The 18,679-nt window shown below is 44.1% G+C and overlaps 2 protein-coding genes and 1 long non-coding RNA gene across 4 annotated transcripts in view; 2 read left to right on the top strand and 1 right to left on the bottom strand.

Annotated features, from left to right (window-relative positions):
* NANS (N-acetylneuraminate synthase) overlaps nucleotides 1-2,137 on the top strand; it is a 12,749-nt gene extending 10,612 nt beyond the window's left edge. The window contains exon 6 of the mRNA XM_075931275.2: nucleotides 458-2,137. Within this exon, the coding sequence (XP_075787390.2) occupies nucleotides 458-667 (210 nt within the window). The 3' untranslated portion in view covers nucleotides 668-2,137. The remainder of the gene's footprint in view (nucleotides 1-457) is intronic.
* Nucleotides 2,078-18,679, bottom strand: TRIM14 (tripartite motif containing 14). 2 transcript variants are annotated; one of them, XM_075931274.2, is made up of 6 exons: nucleotides 18,253-18,679; nucleotides 14,381-14,476; nucleotides 13,193-13,426; nucleotides 9,854-10,016; nucleotides 8,166-8,258; nucleotides 2,078-4,029 (listed from the first exon to the last, which is right to left on the bottom strand). In XM_075931274.2, exons 1-6 carry the CDS (start codon nucleotides 18,523-18,525, stop codon nucleotides 3,494-3,496), a joined length of 1,395 nt encoding a protein of 464 aa, XP_075787389.2. In that variant the 5' UTR covers nucleotides 18,526-18,679; the 3' UTR covers nucleotides 2,078-3,493. The 2 variants fall into 2 exon arrangements, with proteins under 2 accessions (XP_075787389.2, XP_025046561.3); XM_025190776.3 differs by lacking the exon at nucleotides 18,253-18,679 and adding an exon at nucleotides 17,852-18,189.
* Nucleotides 18,327-18,679, top strand: part of LOC102453365 (uncharacterized) — an 85,353-nt gene continuing 85,000 nt past the window's right edge. The window contains exon 1 of the long non-coding RNA XR_016349820.1: nucleotides 18,327-18,456. This is a non-coding gene — a long non-coding RNA (uncharacterized LOC102453365). The remainder of the gene's footprint in view (nucleotides 18,457-18,679) is intronic.

Genomic DNA, 18,679 nt, shown 5'->3' with positions numbered 1-18,679 from the left:
AGGGGATAGAAAAATAGAACACTAGAACTGGAAGGGGACATCAAATCCAGTCTTCTGTCCTCACGACAGGACCAACCACCATCTAGAATGGATCATTCCTGATAGGCATCTATCCAACCTGCTCTTAAATATCTGCAGTAATGGAGAGTCCACAATCTCCCTAGATAATTTATTCCAGTATTTAACCACCCTGACAGGAAGTTTTTCCTGATGTTCAACCTAAATCGCCCTTGCTGCAGTTTAAGTCCATTGCTTCTTCTCCTATCATCAGAGGCCAAGGAGAACAATTTTTCTCCCTCCTCCTTGTAACTTCCTTTTAGATACTTGAAAGTCTGCGTTTTCTTTATAGCTGATAAGACAAATGATCTAATTTTCAATCTTTCACTTAGTCCTTGATACTTTATGAATTAGAATGCACTTAGTTCAAACTAACTCTCCTTTGTTGCTATTTCTGTAGCTGGGAAAGTCTGTGGTGGCAAAAGTGACTATCCCTGAAGGTACGCTGCTGACTCTTGACATGCTCTCAGTGAAGGTGGGAGAACCTAAAGGATATCACCCAGAAGAAATTTTTGATCTGGTTGGCAAAAAGGTCAAAACAAACATTGAAGAAGACGAAACTATCACTGAAGATGCTATAGAAAATCATGTTAAAAAAGTGAAATGCTAAATGTAAGCATTCAGTTTTGTATTGTTCATAACATGCCATTCTGCAGCCATACACTTAATTAATAGCATTGTAGATTAGAAATGAGGGGATTCAGATATGAGAATCTGAACAGAATTTCTATTTCATGTTTGCAAAAAGAGATTTGCAGCAAACTTACATAAATTTATCAATCCAGTTTAATTAGCAGTAGTGTAGTACTGAATTTGGAAAGGATGTAATCTTCAGCATTACCAAAACTCCTGTTTAGAAGTGTCTTGTAAGCTACTCAAGGTCAGGATATCATGGTAATCATTATCTGGGAGAGAAGATGAGCGTGTGGGATTCTTACAGTGAACAGGTGCACAGATTCCTTTTGGTGATGATCTGGATGGAGCTAAGATGTCAATAGATGCTTACCAGGCTCAGTAGCACTATCCTAGCAGAAATTTCTCTCATTAGATAGTTATACAGTATTTCCAGTGGCCTTTTTTTTAAAAAAAAAAACCTTTCAGTCATCTTATCTAAGCGACTGGACTACATGCAGCACTTCTGCTCCTCTGTAAGAACTAATTTGTCTCTCCCTGCTGCTTGGTCTGTTGTCTCCCCCTCTTCTTCACAGTAAGAAATTGCCATAGCCCTTGCTCCTTGCTGACTTAACTGCTGTTGCTTCCTTCCTGCATGAAGAAACTGGGTTATAGGCTAGAAGAAATGGCAGCTAGGAGCTGGCAGTCATACACTCTAAGGGTGCATCTAGACTGGCAGTTGTCTACACTGGCCACTTGAATTTGCGCAAGAGCACTGACTTTGTAATATACAAAATCAGTGCTTCTTGCGCAAATACTTTCATGCTCCCGCTCGGGGAAAAAGCCCTCTTGTGCAAGAATACTTGTGCAAGAGGGCCAGTGTAGACAGGGAAGAACTGTTTTGCGCAAAAAAGCCCCGATGGCTAAAATGGCGATCAGGGCTTTCTTGCGCAAAATCGCGTCTAGTCTGGCCACGGATGCTTTTGCACAAAAGCATTCATGCCAATCTAGATGCGCTTTTGCAGAAATACTTTTAACGGAAAAACTTTTCCGTTAAAGTATTTACGCAAAATCATGCCAGTCTAGACGCAGCCAACTTGTAATATCTGGAATAGCTTGTTAGTATTCATTTTAATCAATAACAGACGTCTTTTTATCAGTGATGGCTATTGGAACTTTCTACCTCTTTTAACTTTAGGTATCTTCGACATCCTGATGGTATAAGCAGAGCTGTGGCTTGCTTAATGTTACATTTGGAATGTTTATCTTAAATGTACTACTGCAATGCCAGGAGCCTGTGTGCCTAATACATTTAAGCTGGGAAGAGGTGGTTTCATTCAGCTTGCTTAAACTGTATGACTTGTGATTTTGAGCAGTATGCTTGCCTTAACAGAAGGTGATAGTTAAATGATTGTTGAAACATTTTTATTGAAAACACACAAATAAATCAAGTTTGTCAAACAAGCTACTATTTTGACATTTCATTTTAACAAGGAGACCTATCCTTGTCTGCACTAGCCTTTTCTTATTACTATTGTATGCACTACAACACTTGTGAGAACATTATTGTAGGTGTGCCTCTGGTACTGAAACCAAGGTGTATTCTAGGCTTTTGCTCTCACAGGGATAGAGGATACAGTAGTTAAAGCACTATAGGCAGATCTACACTAAAAAAAGGAAATCTGTGGATAAAATCTAAGATTCTTTGAATTGTAAGTAGTATGGATTTGAGAAGAACAAACCATCACTCTTATACACACCTAATTTGAATATCTCCCACTTCCACAAGCTACAATGCTGCTATAATCTGTTGTGGAGATGGGCCTTTTCCATATGCCTCTGACTTGAAAAAGGCAGAGGAGGGGGCTGTACAGCATCATAGGGCTTCCTCTCACACTACCCTCTGGTATATGGGTGAAGGGAGGCAGCCTGCAGACCTGCTGCACTGCATTTTGGAGGAGGAGGAGAGCATCTGCAGGAAGTTTGACTGTAAAACAGTAGGATGGGCTTCTCCTGTGCCAGTGTGCTGTACCACTTAAATCAGATCCAGTAAGCTCTAGTTACTGGATCCCAAAAAAGACTAGCTATAACCACCAGAGCCAGTTAGTGTAGACAGACAAGCCCCCCACTTCAGGCGAATCTGAAATGAGTTTTAGGCAACAGTGAAAGCCACCCTTGGATCATTCTTGGAAGTGGATGATGTTTTTTACCATGAGCTATTTCAGTTACTGGATCGGTTCTCCAAAGTCAAATGGAAATAATAAAATTAAACTAAAAGGTTATACCGTACATAAGCCAAGCTCAGAGTAATACCGATGGAAGATGGTAATCTCTCCAGCCAGCTGGAGGTAGGGTAGTAGGTAAATAAAAGGGATTGCTAGCTTCTGTTTCAAATATAAGCCATAACAGCCATTGTGTAATTTAAAATAGGACTGTGTTCTAGTTAAGTCACAATCCACTACAAAATTACAGTCTAAAATTATTTTAGTCAGATGCCATGAGGAGGATCCCCATAATTCTATAACCTGAAGTGCCATTCATAAATGGCAGACGAGCACTTTGAAAATACATGTAAAAATCACCCATCTATAATAGTACCTTCCAAAGTATTGATTTGACAAAGACCTGAGTATTTATCTACATTGGGAACCGAGAATCACATTTTAGTGATCAATACTGAATCAGAAATGTACTTGTACATTTAAATTAAAGCCTCACAGTATAGTTGCTATTCTCTGTGAGAATTCATTTAGAGTAATTTAAAGTAATTTTACATACAATAACTGAAAAGCAGGGTCAGTTAATTTCTTTGTCTCATCTCTTCCTAAGTCAATTTGCAGATTGTTATTGCACCTTCCCACAGCCTAAGTGCAGGGTAGAGAGGCTCTGTGAACTTGCAGCGGAAAGTATGCAAGTGGGCCATGCCACCCATTACATTATAGAACGAGAGGATGCCAGCCTCATAATCCAGGAAAACACCAATTCGTTCTGGATCATCATTTGTCAGGATCAGGGTCCTCTCCCCCTTGTGAAATGCCCAATATTCAAGGTCAAACCTTTTTATACACCAGGATGCTCTGTTCCACCCTAGTCGACAAGTTTCGGAGTCTCCATGTCTTTTGATGGAAGGGTATGCTGCTCCAATCCACCATCCCTGCCCAGCATGAAGCACGTCCACTTCCCAGTAATGGCTTCCAGAGAAGAAAGCATCTTTGCTCAAGACTTGCCATAACTTATCAAATCTCTGGGGACTATAAGTGTAAAATCTCTTCCTCCAGCTGGAGCTTACAGTAAGCCGATCTTCAGACAAACACAACCTGGGATGAAGGCTATCGAATTCCAGAGTTGGAGATCTTGCATCTAGAACCAAAACCATAAGTACACATTACATGTAATTATTTGAAACTTGCTGAGTGACCAGTAGGATTGTTAATTATTATTTAAAAAGTTAACCAGTTAAATGCTAGGTTTAACCAGTTAAACCTTGACCAGCCCCCTGCCTGCAGCACAGCCGGCCCTACCAGGCTGGAGTGTTCCACCTCCACCCCTAGCGTGGCAAGGCCAGCCAGGTTGGAGCAGACCATGCCCACAACTTGGCTGGGCCACTGGTTAACCAGTTACCCATAAGCATCACTGATAAGGGTGATGTTTACCTGGTAACTGGTTAACCCTTTACATCCCTACTGACTAGTAGAGAGAGAGAGAGAACAGTATCTTCTGCAGGCCCACCAATCGGGGGAGGCAAAGGAGGCAGTTACCACAGGGCCCAACAATTCAAAAGAACCTGGGGCTTCCAGCTGCCAGTACTGCAGGAGTGGCAGTGGCTGGAGCTCCAGGCCCTTTACATCTCCATTGGAGCAGTGTGCTCCAGACAACACTGAAGGCTGGCTAGCCTAGCCCCACCTCTTCTCTCCAAGGCCATGCCCCTTTTGGGAGTGTGGAGCTGGGCTCCTTCCACTTTTCCCAAAGGCCTGCCAAGTCAATTGGCCTCTCCTCTGCCCCCCCCCCCCCCGGATCTGCCCACAATGAATGTTAATTGTTGCAGAATGTTTCTCTAAACAGAAAAAGAAGCTGATCTGTACCATTTATGGTTGTTAAACTTATATTTACATGGCAATGATTTGTAAACTTCTTAAAAACATCTTAATAAATAGAGAGTTATAAAAATACATCTATTGCAATTCCTCTTGGTAGTCTCTACCACCACCCAGTGGTGAAACACTAGTAACAAAAAGAGACTGAACTGGCTTTATTAAGTTACCGAGACCCTAATGTGTGATGAAATTTGTGATTAAGATGCCAGAGGAGGGAGACAAAAAATTACTCCTGCAGTAACAAGCCAGTGGAAGCCTTCACTTGGTTGGTGTAAATAACTCTCTCTAGAACAGGGGTGTCCAAACTTTTTTCAAAGAGGGCCAGATTTGAAGAAGTGAACATGCGTGAGGGCCGACCATTTTGCCTGACATTCTTTGAACCATTAAAATTAAATGCAAATTAACTATTTTATGCAAAGTTTATTGCAAACGGCATACTTTTCATTTCGTCACATGGATGACAAATCTAAACAGGTGTTAAATCACTCTGCCTTTCATATCTGAAGGCCAGATGAAAAAAAAATCCAGGAAGCTGAAATATATGTCAGGAACATTGTAAAGTACATTACATATTATCAACTTTTAAGTTCAAAAAATATGAACAGGAACATAACACCAACTATCCATGTTGTGTCCAAATATATTTATAACTGATTTAGACCAACTGACATTAACTGAGATTTTACAATGTATTCATCTCAATTGAAAAAAAAAAAAAACTTGCCTACACTAATGTGAAGGGTGAAACTGAGATCTGGACTGCAGCACAGGAGAGCGCAGGGCACGCTGGCCTCACGGCGGCACGGGGGCAGGGCGAACCCGCAGCCAAGCGGGGGAGCGGGGCTGCGGACGTGCCCTACATGGCAGGCTTTAGGACCGCAGCGGCTGCCATAGACGGCGGTGGTGCGGCCGAAAGCGGCGCGCTATGCGCGCCAATTCAGAGGAGCGCCAGGGAGCCAGGAGAGGGGGAGGAAGCGGGGGCTGTCCCCGCACTCTCAGCCCCAAAGCGGAGGGCTCGCGGGGTCGGAGAGCGCAGGGCACGCTGGCCTCACGGCGGCCCGGGGGCAGGGCGAACCCGCAGCCAAGCGGGGGAGCAGGGCTGCGGACGTGCCCTACAGGGCAGGGTCTAGGACTGCGGCGGCAGCGTGGCCCGAAGCGGCGCGCTGTGCGCGCCAGTTGAAAGGAACACCAGGGAGCCGGGAGAAGCGGGGGCCGTATTAAATCTGACCGCGGGCCGCAATTGGCTCGCGGGCCGGATTTGGACATGCCTGCTCTAGAACCACTGCTCAATGAGTCTAAATTGCTGAAGTCAGTAATTTTTGGCAACAACAATGAAGGGATGCCAAATTTGTATAGTCTGTAGGTAACTGGGAATGAAAGGGATGATGGTCCTCAAAAGGAGGAGCAGTTGAGAAGTCTGGATCTAGTTAGTCTTTGTCTAGTTACAGTTTGTGAAGCTGTAAAAATAATTAAAGGGATATAATGTCAGGTTGAACGTGTGTCAAAATTTTAGATTAAAAAATGTAAAACCTAAGGTAAATATTTCCATGGGGAAAAGTGTGTGTGTGTGTGTGTGTGTGTGTGTGTGTGTGTGTGTGTGTGTGTGTGTGTGTGTGTGTGTGTGTGTGTGTGTGTGTGTGTGTGTGTGTGTGTGTGTGTGTGTGTGTGTGTGTGTGTGTGTGTGTAAAAGAGAAAACAAACCAACATTACAATGCAGGTTAAGCTCAAAACTCAAAATTCCAGCAAAGGTGCTGAAATTGACTAGAAAAAAACAAAATAAGCTTGACTGTTTTCATTCTCCAAATGGAGAAACTTCATTTGCTTCTGCATTACTGATGAAAAAAAGTGTATTACTACTTATACTGGAAGAATTTTACTAATCCACAATATTATTTGTAACTAGGACTTTACAAATCCCACAGCCTGTGGAGCATGGAAACTTCACTAACAACCCATCACTGTCAGCTGTGTGTAGACAGGAAATTGTATTATTAGCCCATATGACTGCAAAAGTAACTTCTCAAATGCAAACCAATGCAGTGTTGTCTTCCTGACTCCGCAAACACATCTCTTGAAATAGAAAGATGCAAAATGCCCATCACCCAAATCATAGGTCCAAATCACTGCTTTACAACACCTAATTTGGCTTATCCTTAATATCAAGTGCTCAGAGCAACACCTCCTAGCAGATTCAATTCCTAAGCAAGATCAGTGTGCAGATGAAAAATAGCTAGATGAACCTGACCCCAGGCAAGACAGAAGTGGTTCAAATGGAAAGAGAATTACCCAAGAAGATATTCTCAATAGAGGGGCTTTGACACTGTTACTGGATCCCAAACAGTAACAGCTGCTGGAAACTCACTCTTCCATCTCTGTCTGGGCAGGCCCAAGTAATTTCTTGGATGCTAGGGTAGCCAGAGAGATCCACAGTGTCATGGCTAACAGGCTAGTGCAGAGCAACAGGAGGATTAGGATGACAGCATCAGTTCCAAGACTGCTCCACTAATTCAGCATGACAGCCCATCCAGTTGCTAAGCAGCACAGACAGCATGAGCATATCATATCCACACTCCCAGCACTATCCTGACCTCCCCGCCCCCATGTGGATTCAAGGTTCTGCTTCTGGGATTCATGGCCCAAAGTGGGTTGGGTCCAGGCTATTCTGTCCTTCTGCCATCAAGGACAATGAAATTTTCAACAGCCAGGATGAAACTTGGAATAGTAGCAGACAGCTGTTTCTTAGTGGCTGGTTCATAGCCACAAAACCCACCATCTCTCCTAAGGATCCAAGACTCAGAACTTTCCCACAACAACAGTACTGATGATAATGAATTAGAACAATTTACTTCATAGTCTTCCTACCCATTCTGAGAGAGAGGGAACCAGCAAAAAATCAACACCAAATAAAATCTTGTTTCTGTGGGGAGTTACTCCTGATAGCAGTCCCACATGGAGTTTCTTCTTTGAGAATAACAGTGCCTTTTTCTGAATTAGTTAAATCCATTTTGGATTACTTTTAATTCACATGCTACTTTATTCCAGAATAATTTCATGTGCAGACAAGCCTTAAGACAGGAAATTTTCATAGAGATGCACAGAGTATAAATGTCTAAAGAAGCTACATTAGATACAATTCATATTCTTCCAGGTATACATATAAATGCATGGACATGATTTTCAAGAGTGACAGCAATGTTTGTTCCCTGACATGAGACACCATAGAGAGGTCTGATTTTCTGAAAGTACTAAGCATCCCCCTTCTGAAAATCAGCCCCCTTTGAAGATGTTTCAGGTTAGGTACAAAGAAATGGAGGCAGCCAAACTTGTCTACGCACTTCTGAAAATCTTGGCCTTGGTTATTAGTGCTGGAAACACAGGAAAGTTTGATTTCATGTTACTTACGTTTTAAAAATAGTGATCGATCCACTGTGGATATTGTTTTCAGCAACGTACCAGGCTCCTTCTTTGAAGTGGCATTAAGACTACTGAAAATGTCTAAGGCATAAAAAAAGGTCCATTACCATCTGGGACGCAGGCTTTATTGCAATGCACTGAATAAATAACACCACAAATAACAATGCTAAGAGGAGGAGACGACTGGGAGCCCTTTCAGTTAACTCGGTAATGAGGCCCGGCTAATAAACAGTTTGGCAGAAGACAGAGTTGATCCAAAATGAAAGCTAGTGAGGACTCTCACTGTGTATAGCATATCCAGTCATCTGGAACATGGAATACAGACACGGACAACATTACTTAAGCTATGGCAAGTGAAGTTTTGGAGGATGAGTGTCCCATCTAGCATGTCAATACAGATAGCTCGACATTATATAGAAAAAAACAAAGGGAGGAAAGGGCATGTATTCATCACTTCAATAGTACTTACAAGGTCATAATCTCTATACCTCCGTCCCAGAGAGAATGGCAGTGAAATAAAGAAAGGAGAAATGAGCCTGAGCAATTGCTCTAGAGTAGTAAGGCTAGAGGAGATACATTTCTTAAGGTACTCTTGCTTGCCCAAACACAGCTGCATATAAGGCATTCCTAAACGATACAGGAGACAACATGCAGATACAATTTAGTATATCTGTGATGGCTGCCAATGGGGACTGAATTAGAGACTTTCAAAGCTGAAAAGATGGGTTGCTCCATAGCTGCAGCCTGTAACAACTCATTCTCTATTGATTGGCACAGAGGGAGACCTGCATACACACTCACCAGGGGTTGCAAAGAAATCATGGGAATAATCTGAACTAATGGAACATTTTATGATTTCTACATTACTATTCACACAAGCCACTGAAGGGACTGAGTCAAGAGGAATTAAAGGGAGGCCACACAAATACATGAGGGATGCCAGGCCTAAGGACAGACAGGAAATAGTAAGGGCCCTACAAGAGCAACAGAACAAAATGGAACAGTGAAATTTGAGCTGTCAAGAAAAACTCCTTGACAGTGAGACTGTAGAACAGTCACCCCAAAGAGACTGTAAATTCCATCACTACTGAAGGACCAGATGTTTTCACAGGTCTTTCCCAGCAGTAAATTCTGTGAGCTGGCCCTCTCATTCTGAAGGGCTAAGTAACTCATCACCCTTTCCTCTCACTGAAGAAACAGGCACTTGTGAGTTCCCTGCCCCATGTGCCTTACGTGCCTATTTTTAGTAGTGTTTGGCTAGGCAGCGGCCCAGGCTAGAACCATTTATCCTGGTGACTTTTGGGAAATTGAACTTTTATCTAATCCACCTGGATTTCAGTTTGGCTAAATAGAGCAACAGAAAACTCAGGACCAATGAGGTTTTGCAGAACTGCCAGCGATAGACAGACACACACATTGCACGTGTCATGTACAATTAGCTACAGTAATACATGTTCAGGCTGTTCTGACTACATGGCAATGGTGTAGAGGTAAAAGGCAAAGTGGATAAGCTAATCTAAACTCCTTATTTGCCAAATGAGAAGTGGGTAAAACTTCACTTGCATTTACCTTTGGCTATTTTGGTGCCTGTCTGCCTGCGAGCACTACTGAATGCCACCAGTGAACAAAGAGTGTGCCAACAGCATGAGGCTGCAAAACAGCACTGTTAAAGGTACCTTCTTTAAGTCGAGCTTCCAATGGTTTCTGCACAATAGACTGAATAGCTCTTACAAAACCCTTGGTATGGTTCAGAACATGTTCAAATGACATAGGCACTGGGTGCCACTGTTGTGCTGGAGCCCTCTGCTCCTGGATTTCTTTTTCTGTGGCTGTGTAGTCCTGCGGACAGAAGACCAAATTCTAGAGTCAGGCAATATCTTTTAGATGTTTCTCCCTTCTCTGGCCCCTCGCCTGTGCTCAAAAGCTGAGCTGGAGCCACAAATCTGCACTTTCTCCAGCAAGCAGGACTAAATAAAAGATAATCAGCAAAACTTACTGTCCATAATAACCAAACCCTTTTATTCTCCCCATGTTTGGGCTGCTTAGTGCAATAGCAATGGCCCCACGGCTGATGCAGCCAACCAGCATCCCGGTATAAGGAGTTCTGTGGTGCTGCAGAGCTACTACTTTAATCTTAGGGGAAATGTTGAATTCTGAAGGGAATCTGGCCTATCGCCTTTTAGAGTTCAGTGGCCTCCATCTCCCCCCTCACCAGCTCCTACTGGTCTCATTTGGGAGAGGGGGAATGACTCTCTCTTATTCTCAGTGGGAGTTGGTGGGGGCCGACCACTTCTGAAAATCTGACCCACGGCTCTTACTGCAGAGTGCAACAATCTGGGTGTCCTACCATGAATACTGGTTGTGAGGTTTCACGACACACAACATTGTCCTTTGGCACAAGGATGGGGCCACTAGGCTCATTTTACCCATGTTAGGCAGAACAGGGTGAATTCTTGAACCTGTTGAGTCAGGCTAAGGAGTATATTGAAAATGTAACAACGTAACACAGACCTTCCCAAGCAACTGACATCAAGTGTCCTCTTGCATTTGTGTCAGAATTATTCAGCTCTTTGTGCTGTTGTGTGAAGAGTACCATGCAAGAAATACAGTTAGCATTTGCCATTAGGTGATGGTTTAGGCCTCGCATTCTAGGAAAAGATGCTTATATCACAAGGGTGGCCAACCCGCAACTCATGAGCTGCATGCGACTCTTCTCCCCCTTAAAGTGTGGCACGCAAAGCCTCCTCCACGGCTCACGACGCCACCCCTGCGCTCCAAGAAAAAGTCCCTGGCCTCCTGTGCTCACCGGGGCAGGGGAACCTGATGTGGCCAAAAGGCCTTGTCTTTTCTTTTAAAGGGGCAGCATCTTTTTTTTTTTTTTTGCTTGCTCAACAAACATTGCTCAAAAAAAAAAAAAATTTCTGGTTGCGGCTCTTCGCATTTTTTCTAATGCTGTTTCGCCTCTCTTCATTTAATGGGTTGGCCACCCCTGTTATATCACCTGGGGAAGTTCTGTGGTGTAAGTGAAGAGAACACCTCAACACGCAGCTCTCTCAGGCTTCTCTAGAGGCAGCAAGGGGGGAAAAGAGAAGGATGTTTCAAAGCAGTAGCGCTGCACGGAGCCTGGGGTATAGAGCCCAGGATCAGCTGGAGTCCGTAGCTGACCCCAGGCTCTGTGCCATGCTGCCACTTTGAAACACTGCCGCAGCGTTTTGAAGGGGCAGCACCGCCCTAAACACATCAACTATTTGATTAGTGAATTACATGATACTTAACATCCTTATGCCGAACCAGAGAATTTGCCAGACCACAGGAAGTCAATATTGCCTAGTAACATTACCAAAACTTCCACTGCTCACTGGGCTCTTAGAAGACATTAGGGGTAAATTAGAGCTAAATAACAGCACAGAACACAGAGCCAGGACTGGGGGCTGTAAACAAACTTTATGGGATTGCAGGAAACTTTGCCACACCCATAATAAGTGGACAGTTGACTAACTAAAATCATGTCGGACCACAGATGTTGCCAGACCACAGAATGCTGGATTAGAGCGGGTCAATTTGTATAGGGATATAGAAAAAAAAATGAGTTAATTAATCCCCTCTCTTTTATTTAATGGCAACGAAGCAGGTGATCTAAACCATTATTTCTCAAATGCTGCTTTTCTTCCAGCCACAGCATCCTGGGTGGTGACTGCAAGAGGGGGGGGGGGGACTACCGCAATGGGGCACAGGCTTCCAGTTTCAGCCCTTGGGGGGGCAGGTGGCAGCCCTTCAGTTACAGGGCTTTGGGGTCCAGCCACAGGCTCCCTTTCCCAGTCCTACCCCTCCTCCCATAACCCCCTACCGCCTGGCCCTAGGCTTTGGCTGCACAGTGGCGGCTCCCTCGCCTCCCGCTGCAAAACACCAGGATCGGGCTTTGGGCTCACCCCCTCTTCCCACGTCACTATGGGGCCTAGGCTTTGAGCATCAGTAAAGGCTCAGCCCCCTTCCCGTTGCCACTGCCCCCCACACCTTCCATTGCCTCTCACCCACCCTTCTATGGGCCCTGCTGCCTCCCCACCCACCTGCCCATTCAGGGCTTAATTTGTCCCCCAGCTTGCCAGGGCTGAGTAAGTCTGCTATAAAAGGTGATATTTATATGTTTGTTAATATCGCTTTTCATTGGCTCCCAGCTAGCTAGTCAGCCTTTAAAAATGGAGGGGGAGAGGAGTTAAAGAAACCAAAGACAAGAACACAAATAAGGTGCTTTGCATGTTTCTATTCAGTTTAGGTCCAGTAAAGAATAAAGACAACTGAACATTCTTTTTACTGTTGAGTTTGCAAAAACACCAAAATACCTAAATAAATAAATTGCAATTATTTGGACATGTAGCTGTGCATATGTATTTGTTTTTCTAAAGTTAATTGAGTATTTTAGGAAGAATTGTCAGAGGCCATGTCTATACTTACTTCGGTTTGACACTCCAGAGATCATTCTTCTAGCATTCAATTAGCGGGTCTAGTAAGGACCCACTATATTGAACACTGAGGGCACGCCTATCGACGCTGGTACTACTCCTGTTCCTCGCGAGGAGTAAGGGAAGTCAATGGGAGCATTTCTCTTGGTGACTTCCTGCTGAGCGGATGGCATGAAAGTTCAAATCAAGGTACGTTGACTTCCACTATGCAATTAACATAGCTGGAGTTGCATATCTTGATTCAAACCTATCGCCTAGTGTAGACCTGGGCAGAGTGACCGTCTGCAAAACTTGATGGCTGAACTTTGAGGTCACTGAAAATTTGTTGCAAGAACCCCCCAATTCTAAACTTAGTCTAAAGATGGAACCATGACTGCACAAGTTACTAACTGGAATGGCAGGAGCTAGACTGTTCACCAAAACAGAGAGGCAATAATAGGCAGAAAAAAGAGTATAAGCCATTTTTTCATAATAATATGTACAGAAGCAAATACCATAAACCTCTAAAGTGGTCCACCCAAAAATGTCAGAGGCAGAAAGTGAGTACAGTGCTACCTGTAATAACTGAATGGAATCACTTTGCTGTTGGATTTGCCTGACTTTGTCTGAGAAGCTCTCTACGATTTGAATTCGTTCTTGACATGACTCCATCTGCTGATCATACACCATGAGGGCCCGTTGAGTCTTTTCATCTACGAATTTTTTTGTCAACCTTTCCTCTTCATCAAGTAGTAACCGGAGTTCAGCGAACTTCCCTGCCAGACATGCTTTACTAGCCGAGGCGTGGGCCTACAGAGAAAACAGAATGGCAGACACATCCAGAACATATACATTTCTCCAATGTTTCACCATCAAACTTTAAAAGTTACAATCCCACGAAGTTTTCCTGATGTGTAGTTTTCCTTTACAAAAGTGGTACAGTCGGTTTGGGGTTTTCCTGCTATTGTCCTGGGTGAAAAGGCTTAAGGACAGATTGTGATATCTTTACTTTCACAGATAGCATTTAACTTCAGTGGACTACTCATGCAGTAAAATACTACTCACAGTGAGAAAGGGCATCACAATTTAGCCCTTAACAGCAACGTCTGGAGTGACAGCAGGCAGACTCCATAAGTCTGCTCAGTTAACAAAAAAGGCTGTGCATGTTCCTTCCACATTAAGGGAGGGTGGATTGGGTAATAATCTTACACTGGGCAGGCTTTTGACGAGGGAAAGATGATACAGGTCAGAGGTCCTAGGCTGACGGAACTGGCTGAAGCTTCTCTATTGGTTCATGAATGGCTGGCAAAAGCATTCATGTGACTCGGATGGGCGTGTCCCTGCCCATGAAGTGCAGCTTGTCACAATGTGGAAGGGAGTCCAAGCTGGTAAGACAGAGGGCTCAGCAGTACCTCAGTTCCAGCTTACCCTCTGGGACACCCTCCCAAAGTGACATAAACTAATCCGCATATGGGCATTCTTCTATACGTGTCCACATGGATGGTTATACTGACATAACTACAGTTGTTTATAGTCATACCCTATCTTATAGCCATACAACTTTCCCATGCAGACAAGCCCTTTGCTAGGTAGCAAAATACTGGGAACAGAAAAGTTAACCACATTTACAACAAAAATTTTACAGCAAGTTTATTTTTGCTCTGGAAAACCCTGCTTGTGGCTTGAGTAGCTGTCTAGGCTGCAGTGTGGGGGGTGTCTGGTCTGAAGGCTACTTCCTGATTAATAAGCAAGTTTCCACTTTACCTTAAGGTCATTAACAGCTTGTTCTATATGTCTTATATTGCCGAATTCCTGTTTCTTTTTCAATTCTAGCTCCTTCAAGCATGTTGTCATGAATTCCTGTTCATGTAAAATAAAATACATACTTGGTCATAAACAATGGTTACAAACACTGTAATTATAAATTTCTCTCTCTACAGCTGAAGAATGCAGTCAAAAACTGCCCAAATCACATGTTTACATGAGAAGGTATATATTAATACTTGTTAAGTAGGTCTCATATCTGAAATTTAAGCAGCCTATCTGCATTATTTCTTGCATTGCAAAGTTCATAAGACACTTACAAGCTGGTATCACTTTGACAAGACATAGAGAAACGCCTTTTTTCCCCACCCTTAAATCTCTATTATTGTTCAGACAATAATAATAATACCAGCTGCACACCTTTAGCAGATAAAGGATCACAGCTGAACATTTCATTTGCAAAATAACCCAGGGAACTATTATATCGCCTGGATTCAAAATGCAATGAACGTGTGTGGGACTTTTGCAATAGATATTTTCTGCTCTAGGATGTAGCATAGAGGCTGTACTATAACAGAATTTTATTTAGAGATTAAGCAAATTTATTCTGGCATCTTTTCCTTTATATACCAACCCTGTTGCTCAGTGGGATTGTTTATGGCAGGCAACTATGAGCATGCTGTAAATAAGATGGTCACCGCTGTTTAGAAAGGATGTAAAGAAACTGGAAAGGAGCCAGAGGCAAGTGACAAAGATGATTAAAGTGCTGGAATGAAAGGCATATGAGCAAAGGCTGAAGGAACTGAGTCTGTTTAGTTTAGAAAAGAAGAGATTAAAGGGGGAACATGATAGGAGTCTTCAAATGCCATATAAGAGATGGAGAAAAATTGTTCTCTCTTGCCATGGGGCATGACAAGAAGCAGTGAGTTCAAAATACAGCATAGCACATTTAGATTAAATCTCAGGAAAAACTTCCTTACTATAAGAACAGTCGGACAATGGAACAGACGGCTTAGTGAAGTCATGGAAGCTCCTTCATGGAAGGTTTTCAAAAAGAGGCTAGATAGCTATTTGTCTTGAATGCTTTAGACACAACAAATCCTGAATCTTGGCAGAAGCAAAATGCAGGACAATGTAGCACTTTAAAGACTAACAAGATGGTTTATTAGATGATGAGCTTTCGTGGGCCAGACCCACTTCCTCAAATCAAAACCTTGGCAGGAGGTTAGACTAAATGTCCCTTGCAGTCCTTTCTAATCTCATGATTAATGTTTTGTTACTTTATCTACATGTTTTGTAACATATTAAGATAAGTCAACAGAAGATCCCCCATTGTAACTCAACCTAAGGTACATTGACTTCAGCTGTTATTTACATAACTGAAGTTGCATACCTTAGGTCAACTTACTACGGTAGTGTAGACATAGCTTAATATCGCCAAAAACTTCAGAGGGGTAGCCAAGTTACTCTGTAATGGGAAAAACTTAAACAACGAATGGTCTAGCAGCACCTTAAAGACTAATAAAACATATATATGGTATCATGAGCTTTTGTGGGTACAACACACTTTCAAAGTGACTCTGTCTTTTCTGTATGGTATTATGAGAAGCAATCCTATTTAAGGCACATCCAAGCCCTGACCTTGCTTTAAATTACTTGGGTACTAGTGAGTTTAACTGAGTCAGACTGTAACAAGTTGACCCATACTTATTGCCCTCAGATTAGCCTCTTGACGACCAAGGAAACTGATAATGCATGTGCATACTTCCTCTGCCACGGTACACAACAAAGCTTGTTGTGAGATTGGCTGTTAGAACAGTTTCTGATATATTGTCATTCCAGTATTGTATGGATGAGTGTAAATGTCTGAGGGCTACACAGATAACATTCTCTGATGCCAAGAGCAAGTCTTTGTCGGCAATCACTAAGCATCAGATATCTATAGCTTCTGGGTCTTGAAATCTCCACCAAGAAACCAGCAGATGTCAGCAGAGGCTAGATATTTAGGGCCAAAAGCTCCAAAAAGCTCAGCACTCACATTCAGGACTCAGAAGTTAGATTTTCAAAAGAGCTCAAGCTCCTACTTCCGCATCAAAGTAAGCAGATGGACCTTCAGAAGTGCTGAAAGTACACAAGATTAATTCTCCATTGTCAAAGGCCATGTAAGAGCCATTTACATTGGTGCAAAGTACACATCAAACTCGAATCTCTCAGGTTGTTCAGAGGGCCATGTAGTCTGTTTCAGCAAAAGCAACAGGGACTAAAGACTAACAATTTTATTACGGCATAAGCTTTTCTGAGTTGCAACTTACTTATCAGATTCACAAAAGGAAAGAAAAAGAAACAGATAATAGGGGAACAGACATGGGAGTGTTACATCAGAGTTAAGTTATTCAGGGTGGATGTGGATAAGAAGGTAAGAATACCTAAAGAAGTAATTCCCAATCCCTATTTAGATCCATTCTGATGGTGTCAAATTTGCATATGAATTCCAGCTCGTTGCAGCCTGGTTTTGAAGCTATTTTGCTTGAGGATGGCAACTTTCAAATCTGTAAATATGTATCCAGGGAGGTTTAAATGTTCTCTCAATGGTTTTTGTATGTTACCATTCTTGATGTGTGATTTGTGCCCATATATTGTGTTGTGTACAGACAGTCCACCAAAGAAGTCTTTGAAAAAAAACCCTTCAAAACCCAGGTAAGCTTCTCAGAATCATTAGCAGCATTTGACCTCACTTAGCACCATTTTACTTAGGAGTAAATGACTACACAAAGCAGTGGAGAATGAGGATCTAAGTATTTTAACTAGAGAGTGCTGAGTTAGTATTTTGAAACACTATGAATATTATAACTATTCTTTCCTTCACCATTTTCACTTCCTCATCTGTTTCTGAAAAATTCTTCTCTGAATCTGAAACATTCCAACCAGTGATTATAATCCAGTCATTCTGGAAAGTGTAAGGTAAACTGTTTCAGATATTGGGAGATGAAGGGCTTTTTCTGCTTAACAGGTATCTGAAGCACGAAGGAGGTACACTTAAAGCTATAGTTTTCCTTTCTCTTAAAGATCATGTGAACTCTTTACAGTAACAGAATCAAAACTCTTAAACAGCCTAGTTAAGAAAGGGATTAATTCTGCTTCCCAAATGCAGCCTGCAGGCAGACCACCAACGGAACCCTCTCTGGTCATTACACAGCACCATGGCGGATTTCCAGGGACAGGACTCCTCAGGGTAACCCTTGGGTATGCTCTCCCACCAGTGAGCACTACAGCCTCATAACAGCAAAAACTACCTTGCTCTCTGTCCTCCATCTAGGATTGGGGCTATAAAGAGGGACGGACTTTTCTGCATAGCTAGATCCCAGGAAGGAACCGCTCAGGCTTAAGTGCCGCAATTTATGGTCAAGCACTACAACTGGTCCATACAGAATCCCACGCTCTGTGCAGTTCTATAAAGGTTGGATCCCTTACCAGCAAGGATGCAGTGACCATCCAGGGACAGACGCCAGGCAGGGGCCAGGATCTGATTCCATAGAGGGGCAGACCCCAGTCTGGGATCCAATCCATAGAAAGGAAGACACTAGCAGGGGCCAGGATCGAATCCCATTGAGCGGCAGATGCCAGGCAGAGGCCCAACATGGTCCATAGAAGAGCAGATACCAGGGGCCCTGGTCCATAGACGATGCCAGGCAGGGGCCCACACCCAGGCCATAGAGAGACGGACGCTAGGCAAAAGTCCATGCCCAGGCCATAAAGGAACAGATGCCAGGCAGGAGTCCAGCCCAGTCCATACCCTCCCCCGTTACCTTGGTGCTCTGCACCCCGGTCCTTACCCCCTATTATCTTGGCACCCTGCGCCCCCGCCCCGGTACCTTGGCGCCCTGCGCAGCCGGGGCCAGCAGGCTGACGCGGTGGCCGCGGTGGGCGCCCAGCGCCGGGCACAGGGCGCAGACGCAGCGCTTGCAGTCGGCGCAGAAGAGCTCCAGGGGCCGCTCCTGGTGCTCGAGGCAGCAGCGGCCCCGCTCCCGCCACTCGGCCCCCGCCTCCCCGGCCGGGCCCAGGCGGGGCTCCCCCAGGTAGGGCGGCGCGCGGGCCCCGCAGGTGCGGCCGTTGCTCTCCGCCGGGCACAGCTCCGCTCGCGCCATTGCCGGGCTGCGCCTCCCCCGCAGGCACTCGCCCCCGGGCAACGGCCGCCAGGCGGCTCCCGCGCGCGGAGCGGCGTCCCGCCCAACCGCCGCGTCGCGCGCCCCCGCCAGCCCCGCGTTCCCGCCTCAGGGCCCCGGCTGGGCGACGGGCCCC

Source organism: Pelodiscus sinensis, chromosome 6 (assembly GCF_052426305.1).
Source record: "Pelodiscus sinensis isolate ZL-2025 chromosome 6, ASM5242630v1, whole genome shotgun sequence".
Lineage (NCBI taxonomy): Eukaryota > Metazoa > Chordata > Testudines > Trionychidae > Pelodiscus > Pelodiscus sinensis.
The sequence above is the reverse complement of the archived record's forward strand: the minus strand, read 5'-3'. Positions and strand labels throughout refer to the sequence as shown.